The following is a 20763-nucleotide window of genomic DNA, read 5'->3' on the forward strand; positions in this document are numbered from 1 at the left end:
AAGTATGATAGGATATAGCTTATACTGGAAGAAGAGATGGTAGGATAACCTTCTCTAAACTTTTGTTAAACTCAGAAGCTAATAGTAGGATACTTAAAGAAATTCCCATCAGCAGGTATTTAATGCTTATTCGTTTATGGTCCCTGGGAAAATGGTACTTTCCGTAAGTGTAGTAAGGCTTTTATAGGTAAGAATAATCTCGACACCTTTCCAGCTAAGTACAGACGCATGCATGTAAGTGTTGAATGTCCTGTTTTATTCTCCCGCGGAGAAGTCCAGTGCTCAGCCAGGACTTCTCGCCTGCGTGTACATGTGGAATCCACATAAGACACTCTTATTCCTCTGGTTTCTGTCCATACACCACATAACTAAGAGCTGTCAGCCTTGAGCAAATACATATTGTGAGATGGCAACTTACATGGGCCAATATGAGTGAATGGTCCTGTCCTTGAGCTCCCGGCGGACCTTGGCCAGCAAGACATCAACTTCTTCCTTTTTCCATCCCAACACACGAGTGAAGACGGCGACGCTGGTACTTTCCAAAGCCGATATGGAGTTCTCGAGATGCCATGCGCCTTCATCCTATTAGCGTACGGCGACGTTTTACGGCCCATCTGTGACGAGACTTACCAAGCTCTTTGTGCCTTGCGTCCTTCGGCCAGGTATTCTGAGGCCATTTGAAGACCTGCTCTTGGACATTCTGGAAGCCTTGCGCCTCAAGCTTTTCCTTGTACTTACTCGCACCGTCACAGGGTCTCCCGATCAGCTTTGTGCCCTCGATGATCTTACTTGCCCATTCCAAGGTCGCTGAGTCCTCCTTGAGAGTGCCATCATCGCTTGTCATGGGCCATAGGATATCGGCGACCTCAACCCATCCGCCGGGTGCAACGTTATCATAAGCGCGTTTGAAGAAGCCAGACCAGTCTGCCAATCCACCTGACATCATGCGACAGTAGACGAAGTCGAACTTCACATTGAATGTCCAATCCTCTTCAATATCATCGACCTGAAAGCTCAGGTTTGGGGGGACGAAGGAACTTTGGATGGGACTCAGATCGACTCCAATAACCGAAGCGTCTGGGTGTTCATCTGCAAAGTCCGTAGCCCATAACCCAGTTCCTGTTCCTACATCCAGGGCATTGTGGATCTTGTGTCCAACTTGACCGGCGGGTGAAAGGTAGAGTTTATTGCTGAAGGTTAGCAGGAAGAGATGATGCTGCAGATCAAGCCTGTCCTGTTCTCGCTCATCGTTTGGCATTAGGTACTGCCCATCTTTGTAAGCGTGAAACGTGCGGCCATTTTCCTGGCGGTATCTAAGGATGGTAGAAGTGATTGAAGTTGTAGAGCTTGTGTCTGACCCTAGCGAAGAGTCGGCGTCTGTATCGTTTGCTACTTCTTCATCGACCTTGAGGGCAGCGGAAATAGTAGTTTCAGTGGTCGTGGTCATGGTGGCTTGATATGATCAATCTCTACACGGATTTTATAAATGAAAGAAAGTCAAGATGAAAATAACATCTGGAATTCCCGCACATCAATTGAGGGGCTTGGGTGATTGCGGCGCATTGGCATGATTTGTGGGTAACATCGCATGGTAAGGTTATAAGCGACTAACCAATGACATAAACAGGATGATCTTCAGAGCAATGTTGTTGGTTCGCATGTCTATCCCTGGGTCTTTGCTGCAGGGTTAAAATTTTGGCCTTCCTTATCTGGCGCACATCCTTGGCATAAAGTGTTTGAATAGGTATTACGTACAGTAGAATAGATTTCATGCTCTTGATGACAACTTTGGGCTATTACCTGAATCACAGGACTAGGATGATGTGCTTGTTCAGGTCTCGACATCTTCTTTGTACCCGATACCTCGTAGGTCTTCCAGTGATGCATGTCCATCTTCTATTCAATAGTTCCCTGCTTCCATCGTCTCCATAGGCTCTACAGCATAGCTCTGCTTCACTTAAAATATTCTTAGCTTATGTAGCAGCTAATTACAATAGTAAATAGGTTAATAATAAACTAGGACTTTTTGACCTTAGATATCTTTTAATACTACCAGTGGAGGTAAAGCTGAGAATGAGAAGAAAGAGTGGGTTTACTAAGTCAGGGGAGGATAGTTTTATAGTCCGATTGAAACCTCTCTTATTATGAAGTAAACTAGGAGGTGGACTTGAGAAATGCTGTACTATAAAGGGCCACACTCATTTTCAGAATCGGGATAGCACTTATTCTAAGAGCTACAGTGTTAACCATATTAAATAATAAAGCTACAGTCGTGTCCTTACTCAACGACATCCCGGGTAATGACCCACAGCTTTTTCGTAAAGGGACCCTTTGAGACCCAAGTGATATGCATACCTGACGTCAACCCAATTGCGTCTCCAGCTCTAAAGCTATGCTTCTTTCCACTCTCCGTCTCCGTGATATCAACTTCTCCTTCCAAGAGAAGGATTGTTTCGTCTCCAAGAACTCCAGTGTAAGGTGTTGTCATAGTCCCTTGATCATCCAGATCCGAACCCGCAATTCCCTTTCCGGATCGCCACACTCCACTCAGCATGGTACCGGTCGATCCTCCATTACGAATGAAGTACAACTCACCAGCCACGAGATCACCCTCCTTGGGCTCAGTGAAGTTGTAGTCAACCCAGCCAGGACTGTCGCTGATGTGCCCGATTAGAAGATCAGTTTGCGGGTTTTCAGCTACCGTGGTGCCATTCCAAATACACCAGTACTTCTTAAAAAAGGGAGGGTCGATCTCCCAGTAGACTTCAAGTCCCTTGGGAGAGCTGATGATTGATCCAGGGCCAACTCGGTATTTAGCCCCAGTGGATGCTACTGTCAAGGTAGCAGACCCGTCAATAATGCATGCGGTCTCATCTCCGAGAGGAGATGAATAGATGAAGTTGTGCGACCCGTCGCTGTTGGCGCCTGGGGACGTGGCGCTCGTCCTCCAGAATCCGGAAGAGAGATTGCCAGAAGTCCCAAAGGCTCGAGCAGTGGTGACCTCGCCATGGACTTGCTTGCCAAGCTTTGGCTCTTCCCATTCAAAGGTTGTCCACGTGTTGTTCGGGGAAGCTTGCTTGCCACCGTGAATAACGTGAGTGGAAGGTTGAGCCATAGTGATAGTAAGGTAGATTGATTGGATTAGTGTTTAGTTATTTGCAGATTGATAGTTAGTTAAGTAAAGTATCGGCATGAAATGATGGACATGATCGAACTTATTTGTACTTCATCACGGTCACAACTCTGCTTCCAATGCATGTGAATGCCTGTTGGCTGTTGCAACACCCCGCCTGGCATATCGAAGAGGTCAGTTCGTCAGCCTCGAGTCTATGGCCGGCAGCAGCTTTGTGATTTTGAGCACCATTCGTCAGTTTTCCGGCCGCTTGTGTCCTTCTGTCCATGTTTGGAAACAAAGTTCAGGGCGCCGTTGGGTTGATTGGGATATCCTTTCGGTGAAGAGCGCAGAACTTTGATACTACTCGTCCATTTGCCGATGATCCGAATCAATGTCATAGCACATTTGAAACTCTTTCCTGCAAACATAACCAGGTCGTGTAGATCCTGATAAACTATTTTTCCAAAAATGGAAATTATAATGCTTCAATATCACGCCGTGTATGCCGTCGGATATTCAGCCAATAGAACCAACAGGAAATCAAATATCCGGATTGCCAGCTTACCAGCCCCGCAACGAAGTAACATGTTCGGACCATTCCACTTACAGAATAGGTCATCAAGACAACTGTAACTCCAATCCATGCGATAACCCGAGATAACATTTATAGCAGGCTTTATCTGGCCTGGAACCTCAGAAACAGTTACAAACCTCGCCACGTACCTATATCACGGACCTTTATCTTACACTTTACATTTTATTTCCCAGTAAGAAGAACATCAAAATGCCCATCTATCTCAGCATGCAACGAGTTCGCTTCTCAAGCCCAGATGCTTATGAGAAATTTAAGGTACGTCCTAAGAATATTTTATAGTTTTCACGGACTGACAGATTTAAGGTCTTATTCGCTGATACTCGCCGTCACCTTATGACCCTTCCAGGGTTCTTACATCTGACATGGTGGGAGCATCCTGATGATCGAAGTTGGTACAATGAATGTAGCTTTTGGACCAGCCGAGGAGCACTCTATGATTGGCATAAAAACACCTACCATAAATATTGCAAATCGTGGGCGGCCAATGGAGCAATTATGGAGGATATTATTACCAACTTCGAACTCGTTGGTACTCGCCTTATCCGGGTCTGCCCTGTATGCAACAAGGCAGAGGATAAGAAGTACAACTTGGCGGAAGAACAAGCAGTGTTACGCGAGACATGCCCTCAGTGTGGCTTTCATTTCCCAGTTCTTGACGAAACGCCTTCAAGCTTTGCTGTTTTCAAGGATGTGCCTGGTCTACCCATGAATGACAAAGAGGAAAAGAAGGAAGAGGCCAAGGATAAGGAATAAAGTTTGGTTAATCTAGCATACCTCAATAAAGAAAACACATGTAAATCAACGTTCAGCCATCTAAAGAATATCTGATTTAGGGTTTACATGTCAGGTATACGGAATATGGAGAACTGCGGGCTTTAATTCGCTCTTTTCTCTAGGAGTGCTTCCTACGTAATTCGATATGAGATACATTTGCAGCTGTTGATATGTCCATTGTAAAACAGGTCAGTCGCGCTGTGTTTGTGTAGGGGCAATAATCTTAGTCTTGTATGTATTGGCCGTTCCATCCAACTGCCGCGCTACCGAAGTATTCACCAATCACAATCAAGATATACTGTCTCACGCGACTACAATGACATCAAAGTCAGGCCACCCTCTTAGACTCAGGTCATAAGTAAAGGATGATAGCGAGTTAGCGTTTCAGGATCAACATCCTAAAGTGAACTAGCAGGAAAGTCAAAGTAGACCATTGACTGACAATCAAGAGATATCAAGTACATAGAGCCAATAAGAATTCGTTAGTGTCTCCGGGCTAGCCAGGGTACACTCCGCGATCTCCAGGTTCTAGACAACTGACACTGATAACGGACCTGGGTTTCTTGTGACGGTGGCTGAAATGCGGGGTTAGCCAATATTCTTGTCCCCATACCGAGAAACCACCGAGATATGATAAATAACAAGTCTGGACTTGGTAAACAAAGTCTACCCATCCCGGGTAGCATGACTTATAGTACGCTATGGTGCGATCAAAGATGCTTCCAACTCAGAACTTATCACATCAACGACCTGCCCAGGGGAGAGCTGCCTCTCGATCTCGACTGGGATGTGCAACTTGCAAAAGAAGGCACGTGAGATGCAATGAGACTTATCCAACATGTGGACCTTGCTATCGGTTAAAGCTCCAGTGCTACTATCCACACCGTTTGCAACAATCCCTTGGGCGAGCAAAGCAACGAATACTATTCCCGTCTCCAAGCATATGCGAAGCTGCGCAAGAGGGGAATGGTGCTGCAACTCACTCTGACTCATCTTCTTGGTCTGGTAGCAATCTAGCCACCGATATCGATGCCCTTTGCAGCAGTTGGGCAGGGGAACTCGAGTGTTTTAGCAGCTCCAAGCCTTCATTGTCCAACACAAGGCACTGCAATGATCATTCGTTTGGGCTACCTGGCACGGGGGTGCCACTGGTGTTTGAACCTACAGACTCAGAGCTTTTCAGCCATTCAGCAGCTCTCTGCATGACGCCTCTTCCCAGCCCCGATCCTAGTACAACATCGACACAGAAGGCTGAATCCTTCTCCCTCAACGACTGTTCAGTCAGCATTGGAAAGCCAGAGGATAAGTCTCCCTTCGTGGTCTTTCACAAGATCATGCAACCGCCCGGGGCGATGTTAATGGGGGGCATCAAGAAGTGGAGGCACTTGCAGCGATACCTCGTGAACCTGGCGTCGCGGAATGAAGCCGTAATGACCGCATTATGGTGTCTAGATACTCAACTTGAGAGGGATGGTATCAGTGATTCAGTATCATCAAGTCGTGATCATCAAAACCACATACAGAATTCCTTCAACACGACAACCTACTTGATTCAACAGGATCTGTCTCTGATTCAATGCGGCACTAGCTCGAAGATCGACTATTGGCTAGCTGCTTTGTTCCTTCTGGCGTGGGCTCAGGTTCTCTGTGATCGTGTCGAACATGACAGCGAATCTCTGTTTCCCACTGACCTTGCCGATATCATCATTACATGCTCTCACGATTGGAATTGGTATTCAAGACAACTTCTATCGTGGTTCAACTCTTTCGATAGTAAAGCCTCTCATCTGGGAGGACCATATCTCTTATCGTCCAAAGCGCTCTATGTTGTTTCTCAATATCCTATTCAGATAACCAGTTGCAACTATGAAGAGTTGAAACACAGAAGCGAGTCGCCTGGTGGTGACGAAGACATCCAATTGACATCTCAAACCCCGTTGTCGGGCTTTTCTGAACATGGGGATAGCGACATCGTCGTCCCTGCAAGGAGCCCGTGTGATTTGAAGGAGATAGTATTACGAGCAATCTTACAACCAGCTGCTGAATGGTACCTTAGAACGCAAGCCTGCTGCCGTCAGATCAGCGCTCTTGATAAACATCACTGCAAGCGATTTACCCCAGATGCCGAGATGAAAGTTGCTCTGGCGGGGAAGCAAATCGAGAGCAAGCTTTGGGACTTCTGGGCTCAGTGTCCATCTGTAATATGTCTGTCCACAGCTGAACTGTCGATATGCGTCACCCCCGACCTAGCAACGAGAGTACAAGAAGTCTCGAGTGTGTATCTAGCCAGCTTTTGGATCCTGCTCGTCTATCTCCATCGTGTATGCTGGTGGCACCTTCCACATACCGAAGCAGTGAAGGATGCACTACAAAGAACATGGGAACACATGAAGAAATCATATGGGGAGCGAGATAGCAAGATTCAACAGAAGACTGTCCATCCGGCTCTGATGTGGCCGGTGTACCTATTTGGAGCAGAGTGCGAAGCTGATGAGCAGCGCAGTTGGGCCATTGAACAGCTTAAAGCTTTGGGGAGAGCCAGACCAGTGCTGAAGTCCCAGAGTGAGAACCTGGAGACTTTACCCGAGTTTCGTATTAGCCACGGAGCTACAAGAAATGCGAAACGGGCAAGTTTGTTACTTGAGGCGCTTATTAAACAACAAGCTGAGAAGAATTGCAGAGTCGATGACAGAGACCTGGCTATGGATATGTTTAATTGCTATTTTACAATAGTATAATACTAAACTACTTTGTCAAGATGGCCTCAATACGATCAGAAGCTACAAAAGTGTTTCGACGAAAGAGAAGTCAGTCTCGATCAAATGTTAATAGTTTTCACGTGTGAGTAGAAAACACTTTGAATTTGAGCTTAGTATTTGTCAAGAACCATTCTGCCAAACCCATTTCAACAAAATCAGTCTTCGGCATCACGAGGATCGTTGTTTCGCCAGAACTTCTCATAGTCATCCCAGGTTTGCGAGGGAATAGCCAGAGGTACAGTCAAAGGCGCCAGAGGTACGTTCTTCTCTTCCATCTCCTTAAGCCTGGCCGCCGTCTTGGGATGCTTCTTATTCACGCTGTAGACCGAGATACGGTGGCAAGAACTAGTGACATGCAGACCCCAGTTCCAGGTCGTGCGCGTATCTGGTGGTTCAGTATTCAGGGCGTTATCCCAGCAGCGCACAACAATCTCGATCCAGCCCTCGACATCACAGGGTAGATCGATGCTCCAGGTACGCCATGTCCACTTGCGCTTCTTGGAAAGATTCTCCAGAGGCACCGTGTACCAGTTGAACCCACCATCTGCGGATAGCTCTACTCTTTCAGGCCAGCGACCGCCGCCAGAATAGGCCCAGCCCTTGCATCTGATGGAACCCTCGTGGAGGATAACTTGCTTGGTCCAGGGTGACATGATGGCTGAGCTGACGGGCATTTCCTGGACTTGTATGCCATCTGTAAGGGCCATATTGTACTTGCCGATCTGTTGCGGAAAGTAGAGGTATTCCTGGCTTTGGACGGGTGCACGAGAGGGTTCTTTGATAGCCTTGATGCGGTAGAGCCACTTGACGTTGCGAGCTCCAATGTAGCCGAAGACGATGACACGAAGCGGGTAGCCGTGAATCCTAGGGAGTGGCTCACCATTCATATTCCAGGCTAGCATAACTTCATTGGCCTTGACCTTATCCCATGGGACACTCACAAGATAGTTCATGGTTTTGTTATCCTTGAAATACGTCTCGGCACCGTACAACTCGAGGTGCTTAGCCCCGTCGACAAGGCCACCACATGCTTTGATGACTTTCTTAAGGCTGATACCTTCGTACTCAGCTGTTCCAATGGCACCTTCAGCCCATGGAGCCTGAGGTACTTCATCACCCTGACCGGGATACTTGAGGATCTGCTCAATACGACGGGTACCAGAGCATTGGATAGTGATGGTCTTCTTCATCCGGGGAAAGCGTGACTCATCCATCAGGTCATCAAGAGTGAAAGAGCCAGGCTTAGCCACAAGACCATCGAGGTCGAAGCTGTAGTCCTCTTTATCGATAATAGGAATGCCGCCGTGGTTGCGTACGAAGTGCAGAGAGGTGGGTGTGATCTCCTTATCAGTGACAAGTCTCTTGGGAGGCTCGCCGTTGTATGGAAACTGCAAGAGATGGAGCATTTCAGGGTGCTTCTCCTTGAGAACGGTCTCCCATGAGTCCTCGGGCACATCGGCGAGCTCACCACCAATTGCATGATGCCACATCTTCCAGTAAGTTCCTGGAAGCACGGGGTTTGTAGCCGGAATTTCGCCCATCTGGAATTCCGGGTTAGGAGGGAAAGTCTGAGCTGTGAGGATTTTGTGGGCAGCCGCTTTCTTGTCGGGATAGTTCTCCCACTCAACATATCTTTCAAATAATTAGCTTGAGCGATGCAAGAGGATTGGGCTCTTAATGTTCACGTACCCCTTCCAACCCTTGCGTTCTCTCTGGAAGAGCTTCTTTGGGTCTCCGACCGCTTTGATTGCAGCTTCATCTTTGGTGAGCTCACCAAAGACGTGAGGAGGGATAGCTTTGGTCTCAGGGCCAGTCATATCCAGTACGGGAAGCACTGCGCCTGACAGGCCTTGTTCAATCTTCCACTCATCTGGACGATTGCTGATATTAGTCTCTGCACCGTTACCAAGGGTGCCATTCCCCTTTTCTCCTGGCCTTATGACAGGGCTGGTAGTGGCGGGCGCCATCTTGACGATTGTTTCAAGATCCTATTTGTTTTTGATGCACAGCGGTGGTTGAACTATTGAATTTAGAGGACGTTCTTCCCACGGGGCACAAAGGGACGGCTAAATAAAACAAGCTAGAGAAGAGTTAGGTAGAGGAGAGTAAGAGAAAAGGCAAGCAAAAGGAAGCAAAGACGTCTAGATCATAAGGTTATACCCCGCAGGTGGACAATGGTCGATGACTAAAGTCTGTTTAAGCCATGATATCCAAGGTTGCACCGGAGACCTTGATGTACACGTCACAGTGTTCTTGACTTTGATTCTACGCTTTATCGCGATTGGCTGTATAGTGTTGCCGTTTACGGATCCAGCGGCCGCAACGCTCGTATCAGTTATCAAATGTGTTACTCGTCTGCAATTGCTATTCGTTGTCACGAGATCTGTAATAAACTTTGTCAGCATCTAAGCTAACCCTTGGGGCAAGCCGTGCCAGGGGGGCTGATCCAATGGCAACACACCATCCCATTTCGACCCTTAACCCGCCCAGTACCTGTACCTGACCACCAGGTACCCAGCCTGACCAAAGTGATATAAAAACATTTCAAACTCTGGGAATCAACAGTTAAAGCTCGTCGATATATTCTTCCCATCTCATCGACATCTTTAATGGATAAGTAGTCTTTTATTCCGTTTAATCGGCGTTTCCACACAATTAAAGCACTCCCGGTTGACCAACTATCATGACTCCTGTGAGTCGTCCATGTATCGGTCTTGCCTAAAAGACGAGAACGGTATTCTGCTCGTTAATCTTGACTTGGATAATAAATGTTAACCAAGCGAGCAGACCGAAACGGTAGCTTCAAATCCCATCAGCACTTTGGCTAATGGTAAGTGAGGGTGGGCAATTGTCTCTCTTGGCAGCATACCCTGAAACTTTCTCACGGTTCACCCATACTTTACGGGCTCCTTCTATATTCGCAGCTCACTATCTCCAATGCCTCCTCACCCAGCTTCCTCATTGTCGTCAAGTACACTGACGCTTCGTTTACAGGTCAGCCAAGTGAGAACCCCGGAAGCGTCCAGCAGATCCGTTATGGGCAAAGCAACGGCGGTCTGGTCGTCCTCAGCGACACCCAAACCATCGAAATCCTAGCCCACTTTGCGCGCGAGCGCATACCAGAGAGGAGCGTCCACGCCAAAGCTGCAGGCGCTTTTGGCGAGTTTGAGGTTCTTGATGATATCTCGGACCTCACTGATGCGGCTTTCCTAACCGGTGTCGGCAAGAAAACGCCAATTCTGGCACGCATTTCCACTGTTGGTGGAGAGAAAGGCTCTGCTGACACGGTCCGCGATGTCCGAGGCTGGGCCACCAAGTTTTACACCGAAGAAGGTATTCAGGACTTTGTATTCAATGACCTCCCTGTATTCTTCATCAGGGACCCGATAAAGTTCCCCAGTATGAATCGCAGCCACAAGCGCCACCCGAGGACCAACATTTCAGAGAACAACATGTTTTGGGATTTCCACGTCAATAATCCAGAGGGGATCCACGCGCTAATGCATCTCTTCGGTCAACGTGGAATCCCGGAGTCCGTGCGGCACATCAATGGATTCAGTGTTCACACCTATACACTGAACAAGTCAGACGGCAGCTATGTATACGTCAAGTGGCACTTCAAGCCAGAGGGTGGCGTCAAGACAATGGACCCTGAGAAAGCGGCAAGACTTGCGGGTACAGACCCAGATTACCATGTGAGGGATCTCTTTAATTCGATTGAGACGGGGGACCATCCCACCTGGATTGTTTCCATCCAAGTCATGCAGCCTGAAGAGGTTAAGGACGCACCGATCGATATCTTTGACTGCACCTTTACTTGGCCATATGAGAAGTACCCACTGCGCCGTGTGGGACGGTTAACTTTGAACAAAAACGTAAGTGTGCATAATTCCAACCCTAGTCGCCTTACCTAAACCGCGCTAAAAAGCCTGATTGCTGACAAACCTCGCTGCCGCGTATCAGCCAGACAACTACTTCCAGGATATTGAGCAAGCATGCTTTTCCCCATCCAACATGGTTCCTGGAATCGGTCCTTCAGCAGATCCGGTGCTCCAGGCCCGTATGTTCTCCTACCCGGATGCCCATCGGTACCGAGTCGGTCCCAACTACTTCCAGCTGCCGCCCAACAGACCTCACAACAAGGTATATGCTCCATACGTTCGTGATGGGCCATCCACGTCAAACGGCAATTATGGAGGCGATCCAGACTATGTCTTCTCTCAGCTGCGGCCTGTTTCATTGAGCAGTCGCGTCCAGGTACCCACGCATGAGATCTACGATGGGCAAGTCACTGCGTTTGCGACGCAGTTCAATGAGGACAAGGACTACGTCCAGGCTCGCCAACTGTGGAATATCATCAGTGCCGAGGGCCGTGAGAAGGAATTCATTGGTAACGTGCTCGGTACTTTCAAGGATCTTGACCCGCAGTTAAAGGCAAGAGTCATTGAGTATCTCGGCCGTGTCGACAAAGAGATCAAGAGGCAATTAGAACAGGGAGTAATGGCCTGATTATCGCAGGTATAGAGAGATACGAGGTTTATTCAGTATTCGGATCGTAAGCTAGTAAAATGCAAGCTGTTCAAGTACATGTATCCCGAGTACAGTTAGTAGCAGTCTACGTCGAGATGTTAATATCAAGACCCCTCTCAATTAACTTTACTTATCTACGGCTACTACAACGGGTAAGAATCTCAGTGGGCCGGATCGCCCGGCAAGAAATGACGTCCACACCCAGGCTTCTCCGCTAGCTAGCCATTGAGTTTCCAGCCACATGTCCAACGATATGATGGGATATTAATTGGAGGGGCAAGCGAAGAGCAAAGATAGATAACACAACCAACGCTCCCAATCCCTTACGTGGCCGCAGGGCGCATCTAATGTATCTGTAAAGTAATCAACACAGATAACATTAGTTAGCCTACATTATCTAAGCTATATTACATTTTTGCAGGGTTCTATTAGTAATAAGGTAGTAAGAGATTAATAAGATACTGTTCCGTACCCTACATTTATATCAATAATTAAGTACCTTCTTAGGAGACTAACCTAATTAGCACTGTATCTTGACAATACACTGGATGTGCCTTGCAACCACGTAAAGAATAAGATCTACATAACAAGCGATACCTAAAGAAGCATAGGAGGTTCCAGCTACCCAGTGCGCTCTTCGCGATGTGTAAGCTTTGCAGAGCCCCTCATTTGTTTTATCTGCTAATGTTCATAGTTGATTGGTTACGCTTGAGCGGGGAAGATGGTGGTAGACTCAGACTAAAAAAGATCTGGTAGTAGTTTAACCTGGGAGGGTGACATGCAAGTGTTTGCATCCTAGGATAAGTGCTCAAGTCAAGCACAAGTAGTCGGTTTCAACCGCCCAAGACAATGCAAACAGGCTTTTGCTTGAGTACAAAGTGAGGGGATCGGTTGCTTGATAAGTTGATCTGCAGCCGCTGTGGGTCTATCCTCGTGTTCAAATAGGCGAGGGGAAAATCTCTACAGCTAAGGTCTTGTTTCAGTTAGTGCTTAACTATCATACAGTGAAAGTCAATTAAGATGCATAACTCGTACGTAGGCTGCAAATAAAATGGTACTGAAAGTGGGGAACGGTACAATACGGTACTTTCAGGATCCAAGAGAGCCGAAAGGGTACAGTGTCGGTAACAGCAAGAGCTGCCCTTGATGGTAGTGGCAACGGTCAAACCATTACCAACCACCAAGGACGGGTTCCGGGAGCCCAGAAACCAAGGGTCACATACGTGTAATTTCCTCGATTACCATGTAGTTTTATCATTGTCGGCATATTGAATACCACCCTATCGTGGAAAGAGATTAATGAAACGTACAGTGAAGCCATTCCATTAATCCTTAGCGATTTGAAAGACATGGCCAATATAAGAGTTCTGCCTGGGCTTCAAACTCGCCCAGTTGTGGCTCGCAGCGTCATAACTGCAGGGCTATCACCAGTCATGAGGACATGGGCCTCATTCTTGCCTTCTCTTCCATCAGTAACAAAGGGGTCTCGTTGAGCAATGACCTCGCCAGCCAGGACAGTGGTCAACACATATGAGCGATTTGAATCACCTGCATTTGCCCGTCCCGATACAAAGCTGTTCTCAGCATTCATCACAGACACCTTCCACAGGTCGCATGATCATCTACGAATCTCAATCACAGAACACTGCAATCTACGTTGTCTCTGCTACATGCCTGAGAAGGGCGTCCCTCTATCACCTCAGAAGCAGCTCCTCACCACTCCTGAGATTGTCACTGTCGCCCGACTGTTTCGTCTCACAGGGTGTCACCAAGATCCGTCTAACAGCTGGCAAGCCTACCGTATGACATGACATCTGGCCATTGATGCAGCAGCTCGGGGAGATGAGAGGCACTGGTCTGAAGCAACTTTGCATAACTACAAAAGGTATCGCCCTGCACCGCAAATTAGATGCCATGGTTGGAGCGGGCTTAACAAATATCAACCTGAGTCTTGATACGTTGGATCCGTGGCAGTGCCAGATCATGACGCGCGATGAAGACATCGAGGTCCGTTTCATCGAGTATATGCCTTTTGATGGGAACAGATGGACCAAGAATAAGATGCTCAACTACGAGAATATGGTTAGCCTGCTCCAAGACCACTACCCTACATTAATAAGAGTCTCTGGTCATGAACACAACGCAACTCTAAAGCAATGGCACGTCCCCGGATTTACAAGTCGGATTGGTTTTATCACCAGTATGACACATAACCTTTGTGTGACGTGCAACTGGCTACGCATTACCAGTGATGGCAACCTGAAGATTTGTTTATGTGGTAACACGGAGGTATCGCTGCGTGACATCCTACGCAAAGCCAACAATGATGAGCCGATTGAACATAGAGACATGGTTGGTGATAAGACCGTTCTCATGTCGCGGTTGCAGGAGGAAGAGTTGCTTGAAGTTATTGGGAGAGCTGTAAAAAGGAAAAAGCAAGGCACGCGGAAATAGGGGAACTGAAGAATATGAACAATAGGCCGATGATCCTTATCGGTGGATGAGATATTTCTGAAGTTAGTGGGTATCACGTGTCATGGATGTCAATCAAAGCACAAGTAGCCATCGGTGTTCCTGTCAGTTTACCAAGATGGCATCGTAACCCAAAGTGAAGATTGAGCCACTTCCTCATTTCCTGTCTACCTTAACCTTCAACTTTAGCTGTCTGTGCCATTGGCAACACAATGGCTCTGTGGAGCAGGGCGAACGACCCTAACCACAATGGGAGACTGCAGTGTGTAGGCCAGTACTAGACTGGCTATCACACCTTTGCTTTCTACCTTTTGAATCAAATTGATGCCTTCTCAGGTAGCATGCTTCCCTATGGCGCTGATCCTTACCAGAAGCCTGCAGAGGGATTACTGTCGCTTGATCTCGTAACGACAATTGACAACAGAGGTAAGGTGGACATGATAGAAGCTGGCTTCTTAACACCTAAACGCTATGGAATTAACCTCCGGGACTTGTTAATTAAGACTGGTAAGCATGTGAAACTGACACGGTTGTCCTATCTCCTGATATATTGAAGATATACATTATTACAAAGATCTAAGGCCATCGTATTGTAAGCTTGGATGCATGTAATAGTAACAGCCGGCTATTATAACACATAACCTGGGTAAAGACATTCTCATGCACTAAATCTATATTGCGAGAAAGGTACCGCTACTAGCCTGGAGGTACTGTAAGATTTAGTACAAGATTAAGGTTCTGCAGACACTGGTCAGACATCCCTGCGGAGGCTCGTCGCGACCCGTCGCTAAGTATTAACTTGAGATGCAATAGCCCCGAATAGTATTGCAGGTGACTGACCGCTAGATTGCTAACAAGGTTGTTTTTGTTCCTAGTGCTGACTGATGACTTTTGTCTAAGACAATAGGCAATTTCAGCTTTCTGCATCTGAGATACTGGATGGTGATTGGCTGATCTACGCCACGGATCGGTTTACAAGCAACCCGAAACCTTGCTAACGTACTCTACAAGAATTTGCAAGTTTTTGGACACGGGTTCCAAAACATAACTATGCTGTGGCTTCTGAACTGGCCAGAAACGATGAAGATCTTCGCGATCTTCCATGAAGCTGAAAGCTCAACTGAAACCGGATAATCCGATAAGATCATAAGGTGTGGAAAGGTCCACTAGTCTAGGCCAAGTTTTCGGTCATGTTTTCCCAGCAATAAAGCTACCAAAATGTTACTTTTGATCACATCGATGAAGAGCGGTGAACAAGATGTACTGAAAAGGAGAAAGTATTGCGTAATGTTTAATGTATGCAAGAAAGTACTGAAGTAGAGATATAATATAGATCTAGGTATTATATTAGCAAGGGCTCTTACGTGTCCTTCTTAGTGCAGATAGTGTTGTCTCAGAAGCTTAATGCATATCTACGTGAGCTTGACTACATCGCAGATATATCTCTATAATACCTATCTTAATTGGATCCACGACATGTTAATGTCTAAGACATACCTGCATTATGACCAGTCGAGTTGATCTCATGTCACTTTCAACCTGAACCGTACGTACAGTGGCGTTGATCCTACCAGAAGCCAATCAGTGTATATATCTCCACTCTTTCCTCGTCTTGCCTACCTACTCATCCACTTACATCACAATCATCATTCAACCTACTCTCATTCTCCGAAGCTTAAGAATTTCACACACAAGAACTTCAATCAACTGCCAAGGTTCGCTTTGACCTGCCTTTCAACCTGTACAGCCTGTTCTGACTATTTCTCTAGATGCCTGCTGCCACGGGAGAGATCAAGTCTGTTGGCGACGGCAGCAAGTTTGTCGCGACATTCGTTATCGACGATGTTCAGTTTCACCTCCAAGGCGACCTCAATCCACCTGTACCCAGCTTTGCAAGCCGTGCCGCAATCTTGGATTACAACAGCCAGGGCCAACTGTCTGGCAATGGGGAGTATCAGGGCGAGCTTAGTCCATATGATGTCACTTTTAATTTTGCAAGCGGTGTTAAGATTTTTGGCCCTCTCAACGAGCCAGGCGAACCAGGCAGTATCAGTGGATCCGGCAAGTGGGAAGTAAAGTGATTTTTAGACCATTCAGATATGGAAGCTGCTGGACAAGCCTTATGTAACACTGAGGCATATGCGTTATACAATAGCAATTACCTTGTATTAATACAATGGATTAAGAACACTTTAAATAATCTAAGGTTTACTAATAATAGATCTGGTAATCAGATGCTAAGTAATACGTATGCTATAAGATAACAGTTAATGTATATACTTATATATAGAGATAGTAAGGGTAGTATTTATAATTTCAACTACCTTCTTTTACATTAGACTTGTTGGTAACATCGCTAGGAAGGGAGATAAAGATATTAGAGCAGTAAGCTATATAAGCATTATTGTTGCAATATACTTTCTTGGTTTACAAAGACCTGATGCAAACTGTTAAGGACATTACTAATTGAGGAAAAATAAGCTGAATATCGATCACAGGAAGCTAGCGGACTATCTATATGTACAGAATCAACCCCCCCTTTAATTATCTTCCTGCGCGGTACCTCTGCCAGCTGCTCTTCATACGAACAGCCTGGCCAGGGGTGAACTCCGTGTAACAGGAATCGAAGCTGTAGTCCATAAAGTTGTGAATGGGGTCTACACCAGGACGTTCTGGGCAACTGAGAAAAACCATGTTAGTCATCAAAAGTGCAATACCAGAATCAGGATAACTTACGTGTTACGGCCGATAGGGCAACCTGAGGCAGCGATAGCCTCGGCGGGGGTGTCATCAACAAAATCACCATCTCCCTTACAACCACCCTGGAATGTATGCCAGAGACCAAGCCAATGGCCAATTTCATGAACGCTGGTCCATCCCATGTTGTAATTTGTCAGAGAGTCCCCAGGAAGGCTGCCGCTAGCAATGATAACGCCATCGAAGATGAACTCTTCGGAGCCCTTTGTGACGTTGTCCATGGGAGGGGCAGCTATCCCCAGTAGTCCGCCCTCCATGGGTACATAGTAGAGGTTAATGTCTGCATATGTACCCTTGCGCAGCGCTCCCTTCATGTCCATCAGTGTCTGGTACTCCTCTAGAGCCGCCCAGGTTGCGTTGACAACCCAGTCGGTGCTCAAGACGTCGAAAGCAAAACCATACTCAAGGAACGTTTCGTTGAGGAGAAGCATCTGCTCGTCCACAGCTGAAGCCTGCAGTATGGGTCAGCGAAAGTCTCACGAGCAAGCTAAGTAGAAGGGACTTGCATTAAGGAAGCCGCCTTCAACGGTCTCGTTGTAAGCAATGATGTGGTTGTAGATGTTGATGTTCACCACGGAGCTGTCACCAATCCCCATTATGGATGCAGAGGATTTCTCTAGGGCGGCGAGCTCCTTGGATGCCTGGATTTGTTGCCAATTTGGAGGAGGGGCGCCACAGCGGCTGTTGGGAAGGCTTTGGGCAACGCTGCCAGTTGCAGCCAGGACCCCGGTGAGGGAGATACCGAGACGCATTGTGAGGAAGGAGATGAAAAAACAACTGTTTGATGAGCTGGATCAATTTTTCCAAACCCGCGAAACACTCGCGATATATATACATGGTGAACGTTCTTCATCATGATCTTGTCGTCCTTCTTGTTTCTGTTATCTTGTGGTCGGCAATCGGATACTATTTCCATTGAGTTGGCAGCGAACTTTCCCAATCTGGTATCTGAGATTACGATCTGCAAGGTCCCATTGATCGACCCGCGAAGCCAAGAGTATTTCCCCCAACCAGAGCTAGGACACAGAAATGAAAAAGGCAGGTCTATTTGCACGTGGTAGTATTTATCTTCCGATGGATATAACTTTAATACGCGACATCCAATGACTGACGTTAATACGGGGCTTCCAATGATATACCCGGTTGTGATCAGAGCCTAGCCACTTGAGGAAGTTGCATCTGCTCCACATGGTATCTTGGCTGCATTGTGCATTATCCTAAGATGCGACGGGAGAGTTGTTCGGTCGGCATATTGTATCAGTGGAAGTTCGTATTATGGCTGGGTAAAAACTATGTAGTATAAAGTCGTGTATTTTACACCGCAAAAGAAAAAGAGAGCAAGCCAGCTTCAGCCTCTCTTTCCTTGGTCACCTCGCCTTTGTTTTCACAATGAAGACCCGTAACGTCCACAGCGTTGCTCTTCTGGCCGCTGCCGTCTCTCCATTTACCGCCGCATCACCAGCGGCCTCCAACCCTTGCGGCCGAGTCAGTCAGTCTTGGGCCGCTCAAATCAAGTGCGGCATCGAGGCTCCCACGGTGGACGCCGCCCTAGCCTACCAATGCGTTACCTCAGTCCCAATCGCGCAGAAGCAGGCTTTGAAGTTCATCGACGAGCTTGTCCCTTACCTCGAGTTCCAATCAGACCAAGCATGGAAGAAGAACCCTCCCAAGTTCTACACCTACCCTGGCTATGACATGTGGGCTGAGCTGTCCGCCATTCGTTCTGGTATCGAGTCAGGCAAATATAAAACCGAGTATGACTGGCAGAACGACTTGTTCATGCGTGTGTTTGGCCCAGGCCATGATGGACACATGTATATCTACCCTGACTTGCTGGATGTGTTTCGCTGGGAACGTCAAGCTGCTCTTGTATCTATCAGTGAGGATGGACTCAAGCTGCCCGTTATCAAGGTCTACCAGGACGTCATGTCGTCACCCAAGGGTGCCTCCACGGTTACTCACATCAACGGCAAGGATGCAGTCACCTACATCGAAGACTTTGTCAACAAGGTTGGAGAGAACCAGGACCGTGATGCCAACTACAACATGATGTTCTACTCTCGAGCCCAGGAAACAGTCTTCCAGACACTGGGTCACTTCCACCGCGGTGGTCGCCCGCAGTAAGTCCAAGCCCTAGCCCTTTTACCAAAACACAATCACTCTAATATTGTGGATTACAGGTTTGTATACCCAGGCGAGACCACAACTCTGACATTCCAGAATGGGTCCAAGGTGGAAACGAGGAACAGCGCCCAGGTCACTGGTAACTGGACCGGTGTCGTCGATTCCAAAACGTTCTGTACGTCCTCCCCTCCCATTCTTTCTCTTGGTTTATACATCCCGCTTACTTGCCAACACAGTTGCCAAGCTTTGTCCCAACGCACTTTCTGATGGCGAGCAACCTGACGTAGAGGTGGTGAGCCACAAGAGACCTGGGCCGACGGGTCAGGAGGCCAGGCTGGCGTTGACTGCAGATGAGTCCAGGCTCCCTGGCTACCCCAAGCCAGTCGCCATCACCAGTGACAAGAGTGCATCGGGCTACTTCCTGGAAGGATCGGAATACGAAGACGTCGCTGTCTTGGTGCTAACGGGCATGTCCATGGTAGCTGCATCATCGCAAAAGACCGTGCAGGACTTTTACACCGCAGCCAAGCGCGCTGGCAAGAAGAAGCTCGTTGTTGACGTACAAGTCAACGAGGGCGGCTTCATCTTCTATGCCTATGACATGTTCCGTCAGCTCTTCCCAGACATTGTACAGGACGTACAAGGCCGTCGTCGCCTTTCGCCTGGGTTCACAGCGATGGCCAAGGGTGCGTCAGAGGTCTGTCATAACTTCGACCCCATCGCCACTGAGGAGGATGACGACGAGGATAAGATGCTCCTATGCCTCAGTCCATTCTACTACGGCTATGACCTGGACAGTACTCTTCACAAGTTCAAGTCGTACGCTCAGAAGTACACCCCTCATACTCTCAACGGCGACAAATTCACCAACCTAACAGTGTGGGACTTGGGCGATATCACTGACACGAGTAGCCCCCATTACGGCTATGGCTTCAACGTAACTGGTTACGGCGACCGCCTTAACTTTACGCGGCCATTCAGCGGGCCAGATGATATCGTGCTGTTGTTTGACGGCTACTGCTCGTCTTCGTGCACCATCTTTGCACAATGCATGATTCACGATGCTGGCGTTAAGACCATCTCAATTGGCGGTCGTCCTCGCGATGGTCCTATGCAGGGCGTCGGTGGTGTCAAAGGCTCTCATGTCTACGGGCACACGGATCTCAAGCGATACGCGGGCTACGTGAAGAATAAGCTGGAGGATAACAGCTCTGCCATTCTTAAGGAGATGAACAGGTACACCAACTACATCCCTAGTCGCACTCGGTATATGGCAGTTAACATGCTGGATTCCTACCTGCCGGAGGACAGGGAGAGTGGCCCACCGGCACAGTTCGCTACTGAGCACTCTGACTGCCGCATGTTTTGGACACAGGATATGGTGGACAGCCCTGCAGCCGTGTGGAAAGCGGCTGCAAAGGCGGCTTTCAAGGGTGGTAAATGTGCAGCGGGAGGGTTCAGAACAAAGACTTGAAAGAGGCAGTATGCATATTCAATCCAGATAGGCGATCATATCAATTTGTGATTTCTTGAATAGAACCATAAATATCCATCAGGTACTTCATCGCAACGGCGGGGGAAACGCCCTTCTGAGCTCTTTTAACTAGTCATAGATCAGCAACTGATAGTTTATAGGC

General features: G+C 47.6%; 10 protein-coding genes across 10 annotated transcripts; 6 read left to right on the forward strand and 4 right to left on the reverse strand.

The window, feature by feature from the left end:
• Nucleotides 1-23: 23 nt before the first annotated feature.
• Nucleotides 24-1533, reverse strand: B0J16DRAFT_410443 (S-adenosyl-L-methionine-dependent methyltransferase). The gene is made up of 3 exons (XM_046133149.1): nt 631-1533; nt 419-575; nt 24-368 (listed from the first exon to the last, which is right to left on the reverse strand). The coding sequence occupies exons 1-3, from the start codon at nt 1445-1447 to the stop codon at nt 335-337; spliced, it is 1008 nt and encodes a 335-aa protein (XP_045990652.1). The 5' UTR covers nt 1448-1533; the 3' UTR covers nt 24-334.
• A 330-nt stretch (nt 1534-1863) lies between these two features.
• B0J16DRAFT_47982 (uncharacterized protein) lies at nt 1864-3221 on the reverse strand. Its single transcript, XM_046133919.1, has one exon. It carries the CDS (start codon nt 3113-3115, stop codon nt 2279-2281), a length of 837 nt encoding a protein of 278 aa, XP_045990653.1. The 5' UTR covers nt 3116-3221; the 3' UTR covers nt 1864-2278.
• Nucleotides 3222-3748: 527 nt separating this feature from the next.
• B0J16DRAFT_367994 (uncharacterized protein) lies at nt 3749-4726 on the forward strand. The gene is made up of 2 exons (XM_046130177.1): nt 3749-3965; nt 4014-4726. The coding sequence occupies exons 1-2, from the start codon at nt 3900-3902 to the stop codon at nt 4461-4463; spliced, it is 516 nt and encodes a 171-aa protein (XP_045990654.1). The 5' UTR covers nt 3749-3899; the 3' UTR covers nt 4464-4726.
• Nucleotides 4727-5803: 1077 nt separating this feature from the next.
• Nucleotides 5804-6805, forward strand: B0J16DRAFT_237994 (uncharacterized protein; the record flags this gene model as incomplete). The annotated part of the gene is made up of 1 exon (XM_046123044.1): nt 5804-6805. A coding segment is annotated over one exon (1002 nt), but the record flags the coding sequence as incomplete, so codon positions are not given.
• Nucleotides 6806-7398: 593 nt separating this feature from the next.
• B0J16DRAFT_257255 (Oxidoreductase, molybdopterin-binding domain-containing protein) lies at nt 7399-9210 on the reverse strand (the record flags this gene model as incomplete). Its single annotated transcript, XM_046123142.1, has 2 exons — nt 7399-8875; nt 8933-9210. The coding sequence occupies 2 exons, from the start codon at nt 9208-9210 to the stop codon at nt 7399-7401; spliced, it is 1755 nt and encodes a 584-aa protein (XP_045990656.1).
• Nucleotides 9211-9926: 716 nt separating this feature from the next.
• Nucleotides 9927-11866, forward strand: B0J16DRAFT_367996 (catalase-like domain-containing protein; the record flags this gene model as incomplete). The annotated part of the gene is made up of 4 exons (XM_046130178.1): nt 9927-9935; nt 10031-10073; nt 10238-11118; nt 11207-11866. 4 exons carry the CDS (start codon nt 9927-9929, stop codon nt 11750-11752), a joined length of 1479 nt encoding a protein of 492 aa, XP_045990657.1. The 3' UTR covers nt 11753-11866.
• A 1348-nt stretch (nt 11867-13214) lies between these two features.
• On the forward strand, nt 13215-14277 carry B0J16DRAFT_353342 (molybdenum cofactor synthesis C-domain-containing protein; the record flags this gene model as incomplete). The annotated part of the gene is made up of 5 exons (XM_046129305.1): nt 13215-13293; nt 13358-13509; nt 13547-13573; nt 13607-14125; nt 14191-14277. The coding sequence occupies 5 exons, from the start codon at nt 13215-13217 to the stop codon at nt 14275-14277; spliced, it is 864 nt and encodes a 287-aa protein (XP_045990658.1).
• Nucleotides 14278-16014: 1737 nt separating this feature from the next.
• Nucleotides 16015-16326, forward strand: B0J16DRAFT_315310 (uncharacterized protein; the record flags this gene model as incomplete). The annotated part of the gene is made up of 1 exon (XM_046125237.1): nt 16015-16326. One exon carries the CDS (start codon nt 16015-16017, stop codon nt 16324-16326), a length of 312 nt encoding a protein of 103 aa, XP_045990659.1.
• A 463-nt stretch (nt 16327-16789) lies between these two features.
• B0J16DRAFT_258751 (extracellular metalloprotease) lies at nt 16790-17754 on the reverse strand (the record flags this gene model as incomplete). The annotated part of the gene is made up of 3 exons (XM_046123195.1): nt 16790-16925; nt 16982-17447; nt 17505-17754. 3 exons carry the CDS (start codon nt 17752-17754, stop codon nt 16790-16792), a joined length of 852 nt encoding a protein of 283 aa, XP_045990660.1.
• Nucleotides 17755-18391: 637 nt separating this feature from the next.
• Nucleotides 18392-20600, forward strand: B0J16DRAFT_315312 (uncharacterized protein; the record flags this gene model as incomplete). The annotated part of the gene is made up of 3 exons (XM_046125238.1): nt 18392-19122; nt 19183-19301; nt 19363-20600. The coding sequence occupies 3 exons, from the start codon at nt 18392-18394 to the stop codon at nt 20598-20600; spliced, it is 2088 nt and encodes a 695-aa protein (XP_045990661.1).
• Between the last annotated feature and the right edge of the window lie 163 nt (nt 20601-20763).

This window comes from Fusarium flagelliforme (assembly GCF_020744385.1).
Source record: "Fusarium flagelliforme strain FIESC 12 MPI-CAGE-AA-0113 chromosome Unknown B0J16scaffold_1, whole genome shotgun sequence".
Classification (NCBI taxonomy): domain Eukaryota; kingdom Fungi; phylum Ascomycota; class Sordariomycetes; order Hypocreales; family Nectriaceae; genus Fusarium; species Fusarium flagelliforme.